Genomic DNA, 18,431 nt, shown 5'->3' on the forward strand with positions numbered 1-18,431 from the left:
GAGTACGACTTAGCCGAAGATGCCGCATAGAGGCGCGACTCAGCCTCGTGGTAAATACTAGACCATTGGTCACTCGCGCGGGGTCATGGAATCTCACTGCATCATTAGGCGATAACGACTGCAAGTACGCTGTTCTTTTCCTCACTTTGTGCTATCTACGTCCGCGGGATGGTCATAGGGGCTGTAATTGGTGGGATACTTCCCGCTCCAGACTAGCCCGTTACTGAGGGCAAAGCACCCACGCAGATGCCTGAAGTACCACGTATAGCTCTCTGGATCTGGTGAGCGGCTGAAACTCGCCCCGTGATAACTGCACCGCCTCTGGTGGGGACTTTGATACCCACAGCCCCAGCCGTTCGTCGCACCGTCTCTGACCACGATCCACATAGTCTATCCAGCCTTCTCCACCGAAGCCTAGAGTGTGGATATTTCCCAACGTCCAGCGCACAACGCAGAGTGGATGCGCGGCACATTAGAACCCAGTCATGGATCGAGTAAGTTGACGCCGGCGCATCGGTGTTGCGACAAGGTCAGATTAACTTTGTTATAGTTACGGAAAAAGATCAGCAACAAGTACAAAGGCCGCAGCCAAGATGGACAGATCAGCAGCTCGATACAAGCAGTGCCCTATGTTCCGAAGGTCGAAACTGCTTATACTGGCCAAGGACTAGAGCTCAACGGAAACATAGGACCTTTAGATACGGTCGCTGGCGCGCAGAAGCCGGCATCTGTTCAGATCGATGTTGTCCAACATGGAGAAACTAGCCTTCAAAATAATGGTAGTAGTAGTATTTCCCAGGAATTAGTTGGGAGGGGGCGCCTGCAGAGCAGCGACCAGGCTATCTCAACGACTCCTACTGATTCGGAACGCCGTCGCAGTAGTAATCTAAGCCCTCCACCAAGCTCAATAGGATCTGGACATCGCTCAGGTAGCTTCCAAAGTACTACTTCAAATTTTGTTGCTGTATCGAATGGATCCCATACCAGGTCTAACTCCGAACAAAGACGCATGAATCCCTTAGGGCTTACCGTCATCCATGAACCCGAGCACGGTCATTCTTTAGATATTGTCCTTGTCCATGGCTTGGGTGGGTCGAGTCACTCTACCTGGTCCAAGGATCATGACCCGAACTACTTTTGGCCCCATCTCTGGCTTCCAAACGACATTGGCTCAGCACGGATACTATCGTTCGGATATGACGCAGACTGGAAGTCGACTTCGTCACGCACAGTACTCAACATCACAGATTTTGCGAAAGAGTTGTTGTTCGCTATGAGATTCACCAAAGACGAGAATAGAGACCTGGAAGATTTGGGTATTGGAGATGTCCCAATCATCTTCATTGTTCACTCTATGGGAGGTCTTGTAGTCAAAAAAGCCTACATCTTAGGCCAGAGCGACGACGAATACTCCGAAATGCTCAAGTCCGTCAACGCCATCATGTTCTTGTCTACACCGCACCGCGGCTCAAACCTGGCCGAAATACTCAATCGTATACTCTCAGCCTCGCTTTTGAGGTACTCTCCCAAACAGTACGTCGCAGACTTGCAGAAAAACTCGCCGGCATTAGAGGACATCAATGAGCAATTTCGTAAGTTCGCTCCGAAACTTCAGATTGTCTCTTTCTATGAGACGCTCGAAACTGCTGTCGGCCCCAAAAAGGTCAGGATCTTGGAGAAGGAGTCTGCTATCCTAGGATATCCTGGAGAAATATCAAGAGCTATGAACGCAGATCACCACGATGTATGCAAGTACTATAGTCCTCGTGACGCCAACTACATTAGCATGCGAGATGTCCTGAAGACTTTGGTAGATCGTGTGCGGACGATGGGAATCAGCTTCAGGAGGTCTTCCTCTGCTTCTTCCTCCGCTTCAGAAGCCCTAGAGGCCCTCCTCTCCATTCAAGATCCACCTAGCGACGATTACAGCTTCTTTCATGATCAATGGATGCCAGGTACCTGTGAATGGATACTGCAGGAGAAAATGTTCCGAAACTGGATGGAAGATACCACCCAAAGCTCGATACTATGGTTGCATGCGCTTCCGGCTAGTGGTAAATCTGTGCTCTCATCTTTTATCATCGATGAAATCCAGGCACAGAATCATACGTGTCAATATTACTTCTTCCGATTCAGCGAGCAAGCCAAGCGAACAGTCAATGGTTGCCTCCGATCTATGGCCTTCCAACTATCTCAGGAGATACCCCAATATCGGAGGCGATTGAGAGACTTATCGGAAGAAGGGCTGCGTTTAGAGAAGACTGATGCTAGAACCGTCTGGAACCGACTATTCTCCAATGCACTTCCAACATTACGGCAAGCCGACCCTTTATACTGGGTCATAGATGGTTTGGACGAAGCCGATTCACCCCAGTTGTTGTTGAGTCTACTCAAAGGCTTGCAAAGATCAGCGATACCGATAAAATTATTGGTAATGAGCCGTGACACTCCAGAACTGCGTTCTGAGTTCGACAACTTGGGAAACTCAGTGCCTGTGGATATTCTTCCCATAACATCCAAATCTCAGCGTGATGTTCAAGCTTACGTCGAGAGCCGTATGAATACACCGAGATGGAATGAGGATTTCAAGAAAGAAGTGACGGGCAGGATCTTGGAACGCGCAGAAGGCAATTTTCTCTGGGTGCACCTTGCCATCAAAGAGGTTCTCAAACGTCACACTAGCGATGATATCAGACAAGCACTAGAGAACATGCCTCCTGGCATGGAAGCTATGTACCATCGCATGGCTATTGACATAGCTAAAGACATGGGTCCCACAGACAAGCAACTTGCGCAGCGCATACTGACATGGGCGATGTTTGCTCGCCGAGCTCTCACTCTAAAAGAATTGGAAGAAGCGCTCCGGCCTTCTTTCAACAGGATCCTCGATCTACGTAGCACCATCGCTGCAACTTGTGGCTTCTTCGTTGTCGTGGACATGAGCGAGAACGTCACCATGATACATCAGACTGCGCGTGACTATCTTACGCATGCCTCTGAGTTGGACTTATTTATCGATGCTGATGAGACTCACGTCGAGTCTTTTCGTCAATGTATGGCCTGTCTGATGGACGCTGGAATCCGCAGCAAACTCAATCAGACTAATGCAGAGCTCAAACGCGACTTCGTTCACTACGCGGCAACATCTTGGTCCTACCATCTGGGTCTTTCGAAGCGTATCAGCTCCGCAGCCTTGTTAACTCTGGTACAGTTCTTGCGCAGATCTCATGTGCTTACTTGGATCCGCATTCTTGCATCTTTGCGACAACTCAAAGTCCTCGTATACGCTTCGCGCACTTTGACGGAGCTCATTAGCAGCAAAAGAACTTCAAGATTCGAGGTTGCTCTTGACGAAGACCAGAGGGATCTCTTACGCCTTTGGGCTATAGACTTCGTGAAGATTGTGGGAAAGTTTGGTTCTACTCTCTTGTATGACCCCGCATCCATCCATAACTTCATCCCGGAGTTTTGTCCCCAGAGCTCGATGGTCCACTGTCAGTTCGCAAAACAGAAAACATTTCGCTCCATATCAGTCTCCGGTATCACCAACGAGAAATGGGATGATTCGGTTGCGCATATGTCGGTCAGAAGACACCGGCTGTCAAAGTTGCTATGCTCTCGTGGTCATGTCGCTGCAGTCGCCACGGACCATCAATCACACGGTTTGACGCTGATCTGGAGTTCTGTCAACTTCGAGAAGAAGCTTTCACTTATTCAAGGAGAGTACATCACAGCATCCTGTTTTGATTCCACTGGGACAAGGTACCTTTCGTGTGGAGTCTCGCGTATGAAGATCTGGGAAATTCCATCTGGCCGTCTTATCTTGTCAGCTAATAGTCCTAATGATACCACAGTCTTGGGTGTCACGTTCAGCGAAGACAGGACCAGAATACTGGCGGCATGCGAGAACAAGACCGTCCAAATGCTGGCGTTGGATGCTCAACAACCAGAATGGCAGCTATTGAGTTCCTTGCAAGAATCAGATGCTGCTAGTCTAGGTAACGCCAATTCACCCTGCGCTATGGTCTTCAACCCCGATGGTACGCAGATCGCTGTTGCATATCGTGGATTTCCACTATCAGTTTGGTCCATTGAAGAACGCCGGATGATCGGAAGAAATTCTCGCTATGTGGAAGGCCGAGGCTTCAACGGGATAATTTGGCCAGGAGTCGACACCGTATCTTGGAACGCACGCTATGGCAGTATCCTGGGGAAGTATAGCGACGGATGTGTATTCAAATGGGATCCATACGAACAGACAAACGATGAACTACGCACGCCTGCTAGCTTGGTCCAATGTAGTCCTGATGGCCTGTCATTCGCGACATGCGACAACAGCGGGGTCGTTCGCCTTTTCAACTTCCAGAACTTTGCTATGCTATATCAATTGAGGTGTGATGCTTCTCCAAGAGCGCTCACATTCAGCCCTGACTCCCGTCGCTTTTACGAGATACGCGATACCGTATGCACCGCCTGGGAGCCGGCAGCACTCGCTGACTTGCAGGAGACAGGGGACCAATCCGAGGATCAATGGGAAACACAGAGTGACATCTCGACTCTGAACGAATCTATCCAGGTTGTTGAAGAAGAGGACAGAATCACAGCTCTGGCTGTGGCTTCGCACAGCACATTCTTCTGTGCCGGTAATGAGGTTGGGGAGGTCGATCTGTTCAATGCGGAAGGCATGAAGATATTCAACATGTGGAATTCTCCACGGTATATGATGATAGACTTGTTGGTATGGGACAACAGTGGTAAACGTCTTGCCATTGCAGAGTTGGGTGGAGACGTTAGCGTGAAGCAGGTCTCTCCACCCTCTACTGACAGCGATGTGAAGTGGAATGTCCAGCCAATTCTCAATCTCAACATATCGTCAGAACTGGGTACTGTTCAACAACTACTATTCAGCCCTGATGGAAAACTTCTTCTCCTGGTCAGGCAAAACGCTGTACAGGTGTGGTCACTAGAGGACAAAATATTGATCAGTCAATACCAGGGAAACAGCGAAACAGGTCAGCATTGGATTAATGATCCGACCGATCCGCAATCACTGCTTGCCTTCGATTATGGAGGCATAAGTCGTTTCTCATGGGCTAGCCTGGAGGCAGCGAAATCCATACGTTACGACGACATAAACAACAGCATCGGTAAAACGACTCGCATACCATCAGGCTCAAACCATTCAGTGGACCAAAACCAAAGAGAAGCCAGAGCTTCTCCAGATTTGAACTACCAGACTGTGAATGCATATCTAGCTCAAGACCAATCTCACGTCGTTGTGGAAAGAACGACGAAGTCAGCACCCCAATCTCACATTATACTGAGAGTTTCTGAACTTGACTCGATCCTTCGTCTGAAAAGCACCGACGCAACAGTCTCATCGTTCCCAGACACAGCAGTCCGTCTTATCCCAGAAGAAGTCACAAAACTAGTCGAAGTCTCGCTCGGCGTGCTAGCGAAAGACAGGTTCGTCTTTCTTGACCAAGACTTCTGGATCTGCACCTGGAAGATCGGATCCATATATGCAAAAGACGAGCCTGCAACTGCAGGCAGCACGGCGGCTTCGAAGCACGTGAACAATGTGGAGAATGCGGGCATTGTGAAGAAACATTTCATGTTGCCACGTCATTGGCTCAACGAAGAGTCCTTGCCATTGCTACGACTTGTAGAGTCTGGCAAACTGTTTTGTCCCAAAGGTGATGAGGTAGCTGTCATAGGTACTCGATTGGCACTTGCGTGGTGAAATCAAATACAAGAGACTCGAGACATTTCAACTAGAAGCCCTCAAAGGCATTCATTGTTTGATGCTCAATCTCTCATTACCAACATCGAGATATTGCTGACTATACCCTTGCACACTGCCTGTTGTGTAACCACATGTCCCCCTTGCATCTCCATCCGGTTAGTTCAATACAATACACATCATGTAAGCCGGAGCAGCCTCGTCCTACCCCGCTACTGCACGATGTGCACGATTATCGAAAATAGAACAACAACACGCGCTAGAAGGGTGTTCGCATGCGCAGTGCATGCAGTTCGTTGCCCAGAAATAGGACTTCTACCTTGCCATCGATAAGGATGATAAGCAAACAAAGGAGGGGTTGTTGTGATGTGCAAAGGACTATTTTGACAAACCCTTGCTGCGGTTTAATGTACTAGAGAAAGTGTTGCTGGAGGAGTAGTAGTAGATGGTGGTGGGGTGATGGTTTTTTCGGGCGCTTATGCAGAGTGACGAGTTGACACTGGCGGGTGGGCACGTGGAAGACGGAAGGGAGATAGTTACCCTTGTTCGATGGGCGGTTGCGCTTGGATCGAGATTGTTCTTGGTGTTGGTCCAGTCGCAAGTGAGGGTGGATTTAGCAGTGTTCCATGCCAGGTTGAGAAAGGCAGAAGTCCTGGAAGAAGATGTTTGCGCGACGTTGAATTACATCATACCCGTCATTCCTATGTCTCGTATTCATGTAGAACGGCAGTTTGCGTTGTTCAATGTGCAAGTGCCGCTGGAAAACTCATACATGCACACGCCTATCCGAGCTTACCTTCCAGCGCGCATTTCTACGGCATTTCTCAAAAGATCCCCAATCACGCTGAGGATAGAGCGCTTAATCTTCATTTTGGCAGCCCAAACCCACCCTCCAGCAAACAGAAAAGTGCAGCTGACCACACCCACGATGCAGAAGTTCTGACCTCTCATTCGTCAATGTAACAAGCCTGAACGCCAGAGAGCGGTATAGACGTGGCATGTCTCTGCCTCAAACTTTTTACCCCTCCACACCCCTCACCTTGTGCTTTTAGACGTAACACTACACAAGCTATCATCGGCCACTTCCGAAAATGAAGGTGACTTCTAACAGTCGAGATCTCGATGCTCGCACAGCATGAACAATGTCGCATTGACCGATTAATGCCGATCTTGTGACGGCATCTCCATCTACCAGCCATCTCGATTCCACTCCAGCTTCATCCAGGAAGCAACCCCACCCAGTTTGTGGTCAAAAACCTTGGAAGTTGCCAGACAGTGACATAGGCAAAGGCGGTTCACGCGGAGTGGCAGCGGGGTACAAGTGGATGTACCAAGTGGAGAGAAACTTGATCAAGCGGGTCTAGGCGGGGTTTAGTCTGGCTTTCGTCATGCCGCGGCTGCCAACATTCTCGCTTCGCTTCGGTTGCTTGATAGGAAGAAGGGAATAGGGGACCGGTTCATGCACGCTCGCACCGGCCATGTGTTTTGAAACACCGTAGTGTTGCTGGCCGATAGTGTGCGGTATATGTCAGGCTGCTGCATGAACTGCTGGTAGGTTTGTTAGTGAGCCGGAACCTGGACATCAGGTGTTCTGCGAGCATTGCACATGCACCCCAGATTCACCCTGCTGCAATGATGCGATTGGGGATCCAGACAAAGTGCTCGCCCATGGTAGTGTGATGGGCTTGCCTGTTTAGCGGAATGATGTCGTACGGTTGCGTCGGAATGCGATCCGATGCGACGGAGAAAGGCCCAGATGCAGCAATGTTTGCTGGGTCGAGAAGGTCATCTGGAAGTCTTTCCCAGGGCGTTGAGGAGCGATCGCGTTTGGTACTTCGGAGTAGAGAATGCTACTCGTTCACTGGAGCGATTTCCACAAACGATCTGAGTACCACGCATTCAGCCGTGGAAGCATCACATCCAAAAGAAGTAAGATGCGATCCTCACCAATCAACACAATGCAACCCAACGCCGCTCGCTCAGCTCGTGACACCCACCGAAACCAAAAAGCCAAATAGCAGTAACTTAGCAGACGTCGTGGAAGCGATAGCCCTGGTTCCAGCCAACAGACCCCGTGAAACCTTCCTCCAACCTCCCGTCTTTGTCATACACCCACTCGCTCACACTACCCTTCCATCCGAACATCCCGACGACGTCTCTGTGCCTGTCGATCCCAAAACGCAGATGATGCCAATTCTGCTACTCATTCAAACTGTTGCCTAATCACCCATGTCAGGATGCCCTTGCACGTTGTAACTCGTATTAAGACCGGGGATGATGGGAATGCGACAAGGTTGCCTATCAAAGGAGCTCCCGTGCCCAGGGATGATGCGACGCCTCTTAATCTTGAGGGACTCTGCGCTAAGGAACGGATGGGATGGGTGGCGTGGAATTTTGCACAACGGGAAGGGAGGCTGATAACGTTGAGCCGCATATGTGGCCGCAATTAAGGGGCCTTTCATCATTGCGCTGCGTAACCCCCGAGCATGTTGCCTTGAGGGACTGTAGAATTACTGCAATATCATCGGCGCATGCAATGTGCGCGAGCTGTAAGTAGCCATCCCAAAACTCCGGGCCTTACCACCCACAGCGCAGTCGTAAATAGCACTTTGTGCACTCTTCCCAAACCCAACCGTTCCTTTACACAGTGTGAGCATTGTCCTATTCCTACACCGGGCACGGTATGATATCAAGATAGCAAACCGCTATCGTTCCGCTCGTCCAATCTCAAGGGTCAGGCCAGGCCCCAGGCGGCACGAACTCACATGCATGTCTTCGATTGGACATGTGAATCCTTCCCGCTCCGTGCTGCACAACCGCCACATTCAGCCATGGGGGCCAAAGAAGCAAAAAACATGCCTTGCCTCTTTGACTGAACCTGCAGCAGGCTTCTATGCACAGCGCTTCTTCTATGGTAAGGCTGAGAATAAGCCAAAACAGCCAATGAGGTCATGAAGATGGATGGGCAAGCGCCGGTTGGCTCAATACACGTGGTGGTGATGCAGTACAGGACTGTGACTCACAGTGCGACAGCGGCTCGGAGGGGCTGGAAACGTGTCAAAGAGGGTGTGCGAACATGTGAAATTGGTTGGAGACGCAAAAGCACATGTCCGAGACTGATCTGAGGTGCGATAGGGTTGGTTGTGTCTCAGATGCCATGTGTGGCTTGCTATGCAGGGGCCGTGGCTTTGGGAGATCGCCACCGTTGGAAACTTTGATAGTGTATGAGAAAAAGCGACGCATGTGGGTTTGATAGGCGAGTAGGCTTGTGAATCACGTAGATTTTCGTCACATGGGTCAAGGCAAAGTGAGCAGATGATTGAGTAATGTGTAATAAATTGATAGATAGCAATAGAGTGGTAAGTGGGTATAACTAGTTTTGACCGTGAGGTACCGATCTTTCTGATGAGATATCCGTAGAAATCTCCCAAATCTAGTGGACCAACCCAGAAGACAAAGTGTAGTGGTATCCCAGTACCCCAAAAAATGACAACCTGAACACCATGCGTAACCATTCCAAACAGCAAAGTAACAATAGTTGGCTAGAAAAACAATAGAAGTAAGAAGGGGGATATCATAGTAGAAAGCAGACTTTTTCCTGTGACCCGCCCGATGCGTGAGAAAACCCAGTGTTGTACATTGTAAACGTGCAAAGCAAAGAAAGTGCAGCAGGATTAACAATTACGAAATGCAAGAAAGGGTATCTCGCGGTAACATCAAATAATGCGCAAAGCAATGACGGGAATGGAAAAGGGTATACCGAGACAGAGAACGCCAGCGCCAAAGCGTCTAGGTGTGAAAGGTAGGAGATCCTAAGCAGATGGGTATCGAAGGATGTCCTCGCAGTTGGCATCGAAGCGCATAGACCAGAGACGCATTCCAGTCATGAGCTTCTCGGTCTTCTCAAGTTCTCGGTCGCGACCGAAGATGGATTCGACAAACTCCTTGCCGCTGTTCTTGCCCATGGAAACAGGCTTCTCTTTGCCGCTCTCCTTCTTAGCGGCCTTCCACATGTAGTCTTCGCACACCTTGAGGAGCTTGGCGAAGCGGACCCACAGGCGTTCGCCACTCTCTAGGAAGTCTTCGACCATTTCGTGGTTCTCCTTCTTGCGGATCTTGGGCATGGTCTCGTCAGCCCTCTTGACTTTGCCGGCGAGTTGGATGAGCAGGAGCCAAAGCTCACCTGCCATCTCGGCGAGTGGGGTTGCGGGGCCATAGTGGAAGACGGTCCAGTCGTAGATCCATTTGCCAAGGGAGTTGGCATCGAAAACGGAACCTAAAAGCATAATGGGCTCCTCAGTGGGATCCCAGTTCTTGTACGAGTAGCCGGCGGGGATACCAGCGCGGCGCGCATCTTCTTCGGTGGCCTTGGGGGCGGACTTGGCTGCTGGCGCAGGCTTCTTCGGTGAGGCAGCTGGCTGTCGTGTGGAGGCTGCAGAGGCGCGTCGTTGACGGCTTGGCTTAGGCTCTGGCTCATAAATAGGGACCTGATCATAGTAATAGTGATCAGCATCCCTCCCGTACATGTCGTGGCGCGCATACTGCTCGTATGGCGGTGGTGGGTAGTCGTGAATGTCGTAGTCGCATTCGTAGCCGTAGCCTCGGTCGTCGTAGACAACTTTGGTGTAGACGTGACGTGCCGACTGCGACGGACGACGCTTCCTCTCGCGATTGCTGCGCTTGAGAGGCGGGACGTCTGTGTCGCGGCGATGCCGACTTGTTGGAATATTGTAACCGAAATAACTTACATATTCAGGGGTGCCTCTCGGCGTCGCGTATGTGCGCGGGTCTGCAGCGCCATACTGAGGCATGGCCCCTCCGCGAGGTGAGGGAGCGTAGGAGCTCTGGTACTGTGGCGGCACGGCGTGCGAAGCCCGTCGAGAGTGGGCCTGAACCTTGGGGCTCGCTCGTGGGGTAGCCATCTGGGGCGCGTGTCGTGGGGAGTAGTAGCTGGTGCCGGGACCGGGAGACATTGGCGGCGTGGTGCGGAAATGGTCGTAGGGCATGTAGCCCGGGGGAGGAGTCGGATACTGTGGTGCGTACATTTTGGTGGATGTCGCAGTGCGTGTGTGGGTGGTTGTTGTTTAGGTGCGTATACGGTTCGATGGGGAAGGAGCCCAGGCCGGTGCCTGCTTCACCTTGGAATATGCAAACCGAACGAGGGTCTTCGCGGGCGTTGGGAGCGGGCGGATGTGGATGTGGAAGCAGCGACGGAGGGGAGAGAAAGGGAAATCCGGCTCTGTCTACTGCACATTGGGTTTCGAGTCGAGAAGTTACTAGAGGGTGCCAGAAGGATCCAGAGTATGGGATCCTAATCGAAGTAGACGTTGACGTCTAAAATGCTTGGTAATGTGTGGTGATGATGCTCGAGTGCGCAAAAGAGGAAGCGACGGCGGGCTGCGCCTGCTTTTGAGACCGAGCCCGCTTTCGTCGCTGTAGCCGTGCGCGGACCACAGTGCCCATCCGCCCTAACGCAGCCCCCTGTCGCGCCATGCACCCACTAGAAGCTGCCCAAGGAACCCCGGCTGTTAGCATACCCTCATCTACGGGTCAGATTGACCATGCTGTGCCTCCTGCCCATATTGCCCACGAGTATTCTGGGAAGCTAGCCCCGAACCCTACTGCCTGTCCAGCCGCCTCTGACTCTGAGCACTCGCGCGCTGAGTCCGACCAGAAACAGAGGCGTTGGGGGAGGCCATTCACTCTCCGCACGCCCATGCTTGATGCCTGACGGCGGGCATTGCGCGCCCAGCCTGTTTTATATTTGTTCTGTTTTGGGTGTGTAATATTGGAAACACATGTTGCCCGCTATATGCCCGTAATCCTCGACACCATCGTAAAATGCCCCTTCGAGCATGGCTAGCGTAAGCAACCACGACAGAGTACTCCCTTCATTTGCTGTGCCACATGCTGTGCAGCATCGCCTTGCATTCAGCTGTCACCGTTTTCAGCGTGTTTCGTTTGCTGCTGAACTCTCTTCAAACGGCCCTCCTTGCAGCCAACAAAGCTCCACTCCACCCTTTCATCCTCCATATCCGTCGTTGGGCAGGACTCGCGGCTCGCTACAGCGCGGATGCAATAACACGGCCCATTCTGCCTGTGCTTCCTCCTACTGCGAGCACATGCTGCCACCGGCGCAGAACCCTCCCACACGGGCGTCGTACGCTGCCAATCCTGCCGTGACCGACCAGCTACCGGGCGACATATAGTCTTTGTTGATCGCCAAACATGACCTCAACGTTGCTTTGAGCTCGCGACCATTTCCATACCTACCCCATTCGTAAACTACCTTTCGCCTAGCACAAACGCTACAATGGCCCATCGTCGCGGCACACGGCTGGTTTTGGCTGGAGTACTTCCATCCGAAACAGCGGCAGGTCCACCATTCAACGTCGTCCCGCGTCGCTTGGGACCGATTATCACTGCTAGGGAGGCCCTGTCGTCTGCTGAGAGCCGCACTCTATCGCTCGGATCCCTTCTCGAACTTCCCTCTGATCACTGTACGAAGCTAATTTCCCGCCCGTGAAAATTTTTCGAATGTCTCACAGCTTATCCAAGTCGCTGGCCTGGGGGTGCGTCGTTGTTTACCGCTACTTCGAATGTCTGCAGTCGTCTTCCAAGGCATATGGTACTGTCGATGAAAGGCCCACTTACGGCTGCATATCGCTGCACCGGCGCCGTTTTGATTCGATGAAAACTATCAACAACAAAGTAACTTGTCGCGGTTACATGGTTTGATCTCCCCGCTCGCAGCTACTACGGCTCGATAAAGCAAGTTCGCAGCGCAAGTACCTCGCACATTGAATTTGACTGGCTCCGGCGGAACGCCTGTATCCGTGCTGTGCATGAATACCTGCGCCTTGGTCGCATACAGTCTGGTATCTCCCGTCAACACGCTCCTTGTAATCTCTCGGCACACAGTTCTCATTTGTATTTTGACCCCGATGCCCGGCCCTTATTGGACTACTTCGGGCCTTGTCGCTGTGGCTCATCGGGTTCGCCTTCCTACCGAGCTTCCCACAATGATTTCTCAAGGTGTCAAAATTCTAGGTACCCACTTTGCTATCAGACAACTCACCTTGCGTAATCCTTCGCACCCACCAACATCATGCGTTGCTATGACTCCCCATGACCTGCAGAACTGTTTACTCCGCGCCCGCATGCTACTATCGTCATGGACTGATATCAGAATGAGGCTTCTTCACCAAGTGGACCTTTGCAACACTAAGCGCCCATGATTCTATACACCTGTCCTCAAGACGACACTAGGACGACACAAACGCGCAGCGGGATGGAGGCAACTGCGATACCCATGGATGCTAACCAGAATCGCTATGACGCATCGCACAGGTTTGCGCAGCCCTATCGAGTGCAGGCTCACGACTGCTGCGCTGCGGATTCGTCGGACGACCACGTTAGTCTGCCACGACTGCAAGCTGCGCAGCTGTCGTCGACATGCGAGCGGTCTAGCTGCATGACGCACCTCCTAAAATAATTCATCCGGGCCCAACGATTCGCTCTGGTATTGCAAATTCAATACATCCTAATTGTAAGTATTCCGCAGACTCGACCATGTGTGGCGGTGCACGCGCTTGGCATGGACGCTCCGAGTCACATGCGCAATAATGATATGCGTTGCAGGGATCTCATAAGCGAAACGTCGGTTTCCCCTGTGGCGCAAGGTCGCCTCAACAGTCAACATCACGGACGTCGGACGAATGATTACAAGCAACACGCAATACGCTTGTCACTGATCACTATCAGGGTCCGCAGTTGTTCACGATTGGGCTCGTGTCCGATGGCAAACATTACCGTCTCAATCCGCTTCGTCTTACATTTTATCGCCATCGATCGGCCAGGTCACCGCCGGCCTTACTGCTGCTCCGATTTGACCGCTTCAGTCAAGCTGTTGCGAAGCGAATAATTGAAACACTTAGCGACTCTTGCCACTCGGACAATGGCCCTTCCATTGAAACAGCTCGAATCGATTAGTTCACGACTTCAGCTACTCCATCCTGTAAATGCTGTCGAAATATTCGCCACACACATTTACATTTCCATAGATCACGCGCTTCCGCAGCCGCCCGCTCATCGAAAAAGCATCACTTCAGCGGTGAGTCATGGTATAGGGAAGAAGCCTGTGTGTTTAGCGAGCCACATGGAGGCCAGGCTTCTCCCAGCAACTTCATGCATTGACGAGCAGTTTAGACAGGTGGATCTCGTCCTGCGTCATAGCTTTCGCCCACCGCCATATTTACTTTCCAGCAAGGTTGAAGCATGGATGGTGCATGAGGCTCTTCGAGTTGCCAGTCCCAAACCGATATCGTCCGTTGAATGCGTGCGTCGTTCAGGCAACGAGTACGAGTACCGATCAGCGTGTTGAGTTATCGGTATTTTGCGTCGGTGAGAAGGTCCTTCGTCTCCGCCTTCCGTCCGCTGGTATCGTGAGGCGGCGTTTCCACTCACATGCGTTACTGTCGCCAATCATTGTAGAATTCGCCATGACTGCGGAGGGCGATTTACTAACTCTCCAATCGCTACGCAGAATCGCAGATGCGCCACCGGGACTCATGATCTCCACCACCGTCTTGCCGACCTCTAGGACGCGTATAACGGTCTTGTTTCCTTTTGCGGCAGCCGGACGGGAAGAAAAGGACAGTGCTTCAGCTCTACTGTACCTGCTGCCTAGAGGCTATCTCAACCACGAGCACTGCGGATGACGAGGCTTTCGACGATCACGATACTTCGGATAGGCTAATTGAAACGTTTAGTCACGTCTACCATACGGTAGGACGATCTGCACGGACATTATGTATGCTGCATGCATGCAGAACCGTCAAAAAGAGCCGCGGAAGGGTGTTGAGTTGCCACGAAAAGCATCCATAGACTACCTTTAGTGTTTGGTACCTGACGATGTACAGGTACTCACTGCGCCGATGACCGTTCCGAGGGGCACTCGGTACCGGAGAAGAGGGGAAAGGCGCTATCCGATGCTGGTATATGCGATTATACTTCAAGCTGAGTACCCGCCGATATACGGGCCTTTCTGGGCGGACTAGACCTGTCGCGTGAGATGATTGATATACGCTTATGTACTGCATCGCGAGTCTAGGTTTCATGTCCGATCATTGGTGGTGTATAGAATCTTTCTCTTTGCTTGTTGCTTCACTTTTACAATCAAACACTTTTCGTCTCAAGCCTTGCTTCCTACCTGCCGTATGACTAGGGTGATCACAGTCGGTGAAGATCAAATTTTCTCTTCATGCCATGGGACGTCTGCATTCTGCTGAAGATTGGTCCGTGACAGTAACACTATGAGGTGATACTCTTTAATATGGAATAGGCCTTTCGGATCCGCATCTTGTATATTGATTACGCCTCATTTATGGTAACTCGTTGAAGGCTTTTTGGCGATTGGGAGAGTTCCGCAGGTCTCCTTCTCCCAAGACCGCCATACAGCCGTAGTAGTGCAACTTTCTTGATAGGACAGCTCCCTCGTATCTTATCAACGTAAGATCAGGTAAATCCTTAGGCTTTCCTTACTCTTTGAGTCTTTTGGTATGCTCAGAGCGCCATGAGCTTAGGAAGCAGCATGTACATGTGCTATGCTGGATATTCGCAAAGATTTCCAGCAACTGCAACATCGTTTCTGGTTCCAGTGGATGAACTGTCTCTTGTTTCTTCGAGTCGAACTAAAACTTCTGGAAGGAGCTCCTTTGTCACTGTTGTTATGCTGAGTAGCGCCTGTTCCGTTGGCATTAAGCCACATTGAGGACTCTCACGTGAGGGTGGGGCAACCTCAGAATACCTCCAAGGCTGAGAGTCCAAGTTATCAGCTTACCAGAAACCTGCGCAATACGCACTGCAATTCCTTGTTTGCTATCCTTCTGCCCTTTCTGGCACCTTTCGGCATGTGATCAGTCGCAATGTCGTGTCGCTCCCAAAGCGACGCTTACAAGTCAGCGTTGACAGACCGTTTCACCGATACCACGGAGTCAAAGCTTCTTGACATCCGCAATCTTGAAGTTTTCAAGCACCAACCACTCCAAGACCCCAGTACAGAACTCCGGTATCTATACCTACTCCCAAGAACGCACAACATCGATATCGACGGACAAACAGTAGTTTGCTGCGAGCTTGTTTCCAATGCTGACGAGCAAGGACCCTCTTATGTCGGCTTGTCGTACGCTTGGGGTGATGCTCAGATTCGTCGTCCCATACTAGTTGGCAATAAAGTCTTTCATGCTACTGAGAACCTTGCTGTGGCTTTGGAACATCTGCAAGAAAAGGACAAGACTATCACCTTCTGGATAGACGCTATCTGTATCGACCAGAGCAACTCCAACGAGAAGAGCGTACAAGTCCAGAGAATGGGTGATATCTTTACTTCTGCCGTTGTAGTCATTGCATGGATTGGTCCTGCGACAGAGGACAGTGATTTAGCCTTACAAGAGTTAGAGAGATATGGTGAAGACGTGACGTCATGGGAATGGCTGTCAAGCCAACATCGCGAACGATCTGTGGCTCTACCGTTTGCGTCAATCAAATCTCTTCTTGCTCGCCCATGGTTCAAGCGTGTGTGGGTCGGGCAAGAAGCAGCTTTGAACGAACGAGTTATATTCATCTGCGGTCAGCATGATATCCATCGAAGGCAGCTATTTGATTCCCTCAAGGGGTATTGGGCAAGTTCAATGGCATTGAGAGGCGATAGTTTGTCCCTAAGTTTCAATCGATTTGAGCATACAAAACCCCTTCCTTTCTACGACGTTCTCAACCATTTTGATGCCAGCATATCCTTCGCAGTTGGTAGCGAGCTGGAGTCTTCGGATCCAAGAGACTTTGTCTATAGTGCATTTGGGCGGATCAACGACATTGAAGAGTGTGGACTTCGCGTTGATTACACTAAGTCAGTTGAGGAGGTATATACGGAATTTACTGAAGCTATTATACGCGCTGGAAAGATCGACTTGCTCGAAGATGCTTTGCGTCCCTCTTCAACTTACAGAAACCTCCCGTCATGGGTTCCGGATTGGTCCGAGACATCCGTATGTGGCATTCTTGGAAGTTCTTTGGTACTCAAATATGACGTCGCAGAAATCTGTGAGAATGAGAGAGGCGGTAATGCTCTAAGAATCTCTGCCCAACGTAATGCTCGGATTAGTCGTGTTGAGAATGGCTTGCAGTTGCAGTTGCAACAAGGTGTTCTTGGCCTCAATTTGTCAAATCCAGGTGTCATCAACCCACAAGAGGAAGAAGAGGTTATGTCCTTCTTGAACATAATCCAAGGAGCTCTTGGTCGCAAAAATCGATGGCGCCCTGGAGAGGTTGACAAAGCACTTTTTGACTTGTCGACTGGTATGTCAATTGCTAGATACACGATTGAAGATGATGAAGAAATATCCAACGACCTGTACATGTCATATCAGGCTTTTCGAGGTCTTGCAACTCCTCCTGACGATATCCCGGACCCCCAATCATGGCGAAGAGACGCGAGCTATGCCTATCTCAACATTCTTCGGGATTCGAACATTAAGAAATTCTTTATGACATCCGAGGATATCGTTGGTGTAAGTCGAGATGATCTGCAACCTGATGACTGGGTGTGTGTACTCGGAGGCCTGGAAAGGGCATGCGTCCTCCGTGAGATAGGAGATGGTCATTACCGCATCGTTAGCTTCGCCAATGTCTTTCCTTGGGAAGATGTTGCGAACAATGACGCGCCAGTCGAGGTTCTTACTATAGTTTGAATTGTTCATTTCTCCTTGTAACATGTTCTACTCGCGACTTCTTTCGGTGTGAATGACATTATACAATCATCTTTAACAACGATTTCTGTAGGAGGTGTCAAACCTTCCTTGGTACCTTCTCATCACAGTCCCAAATGCGCGCAAGCATCAATTCTGTACCAAATTCTATACATTCGGCAAGGTCATGCTACCGAGTTTCTCAATCCTACATCAGCAGCCGACTATGTTGGAAGGCACGTATGTCTTCGGCATATGGAATGTCCCTGGAGTCCTTATAGAGGAACATGTACATCTCTTCAAGTAGAAACCCTTCTTCGACTCCGCGCAAAGTCTCTGGACAACCAGATCCAAGCCCGGCTGAGATATCGAAGCCTAGTGTCTGTATGACCTCAGGACACTGCCCCCATATACTCCTGGCACACCTCAAAGTCGCATTGTATATTGACAGTTGTTATCTGATTTCTTTGATCCGGGTCTCTAGCTGACCGAATACTAATCTATATGCATAATAACAGCGATTTCTATCACCATTCCTACGGATCGAAACATGACGAAACTCCTAAAGGATCAGAAACATGCGATATGGATTCAAACAATCGACAGTACAGATATCGATAACATGTTAGTCGTGACACCCTTAACACTATACTAGGCTCCTGAATTCGCTTTCTGTTCATAACAGCGTATAACTGTATCCAGTTTCGAGCAGCATACTTCTTCTTTCATATGCACGAGGCAACACATATGTCGCTGCTGACCGTTTCTCCATAAATTTCGTTCCTCAGTTGCCTTGCGTAGCTGTTCCGCAGTCTAATGCTTCTTGGTGCGTCGTTCAATATCTTGGTTCTCTGCGCCCGCATTGTCACCTGCCACTTAATCCTCTTCCACGAGATTATTGGCATTGATTTCCCTGCTCTCGACTTTCGTGTCCATCACGCATA

At 50.5% G+C, this 18,431-nt stretch overlaps 3 protein-coding genes across 3 annotated transcripts; 2 read left to right on the forward strand and 1 right to left on the reverse strand.

Moving 5' to 3' along the window:
* On the forward strand, window positions 1-5,982 carry CC77DRAFT_782028 (hypothetical protein). Its single transcript, XM_018533149.1, has 2 exons — window positions 1-494; window positions 551-5,982. Exons 1-2 carry the CDS (start codon window positions 486-488, stop codon window positions 5,741-5,743), a joined length of 5,202 nt encoding a protein of 1,733 aa, XP_018387481.1. The 5' UTR covers window positions 1-485; the 3' UTR covers window positions 5,744-5,982.
* Window positions 5,983-9,127: 3,145 nt separating this feature from the next.
* CC77DRAFT_777139 (hypothetical protein) lies at window positions 9,128-11,193 on the reverse strand. Its single transcript, XM_018533143.1, has one exon. The coding sequence runs from the start codon at window positions 10,786-10,788 to the stop codon at window positions 9,556-9,558; it is 1,233 nt and encodes a 410-aa protein (XP_018387482.1). The 5' UTR covers window positions 10,789-11,193; the 3' UTR covers window positions 9,128-9,555.
* A 4,476-nt stretch (window positions 11,194-15,669) lies between these two features.
* Window positions 15,670-17,490, forward strand: CC77DRAFT_1093527 (HET-domain-containing protein; the record flags this gene model as incomplete). Its single annotated transcript, XM_018529685.1, has 1 exon — window positions 15,670-17,490. One exon carries the CDS (start codon window positions 15,670-15,672, stop codon window positions 17,488-17,490), a length of 1,821 nt encoding a protein of 606 aa, XP_018387483.1.
* Between the last annotated feature and the right edge of the window lie 941 nt (window positions 17,491-18,431).

Source organism: Alternaria alternata (assembly GCF_001642055.1).
Source record: "Alternaria alternata strain SRC1lrK2f unplaced genomic scaffold CC77scaffold_7, whole genome shotgun sequence".
Taxonomy (NCBI): Eukaryota; Fungi; Ascomycota; class Dothideomycetes; order Pleosporales; family Pleosporaceae; genus Alternaria; species Alternaria alternata.

Coding starts and splice junctions, on each gene's coding strand:
- CC77DRAFT_777139 (XM_018533143.1), bottom strand. CDS start 10,788: ATGTACGCACCACAGTATCCGACTCCTCCCCCGGGCTACATGCCCTAC.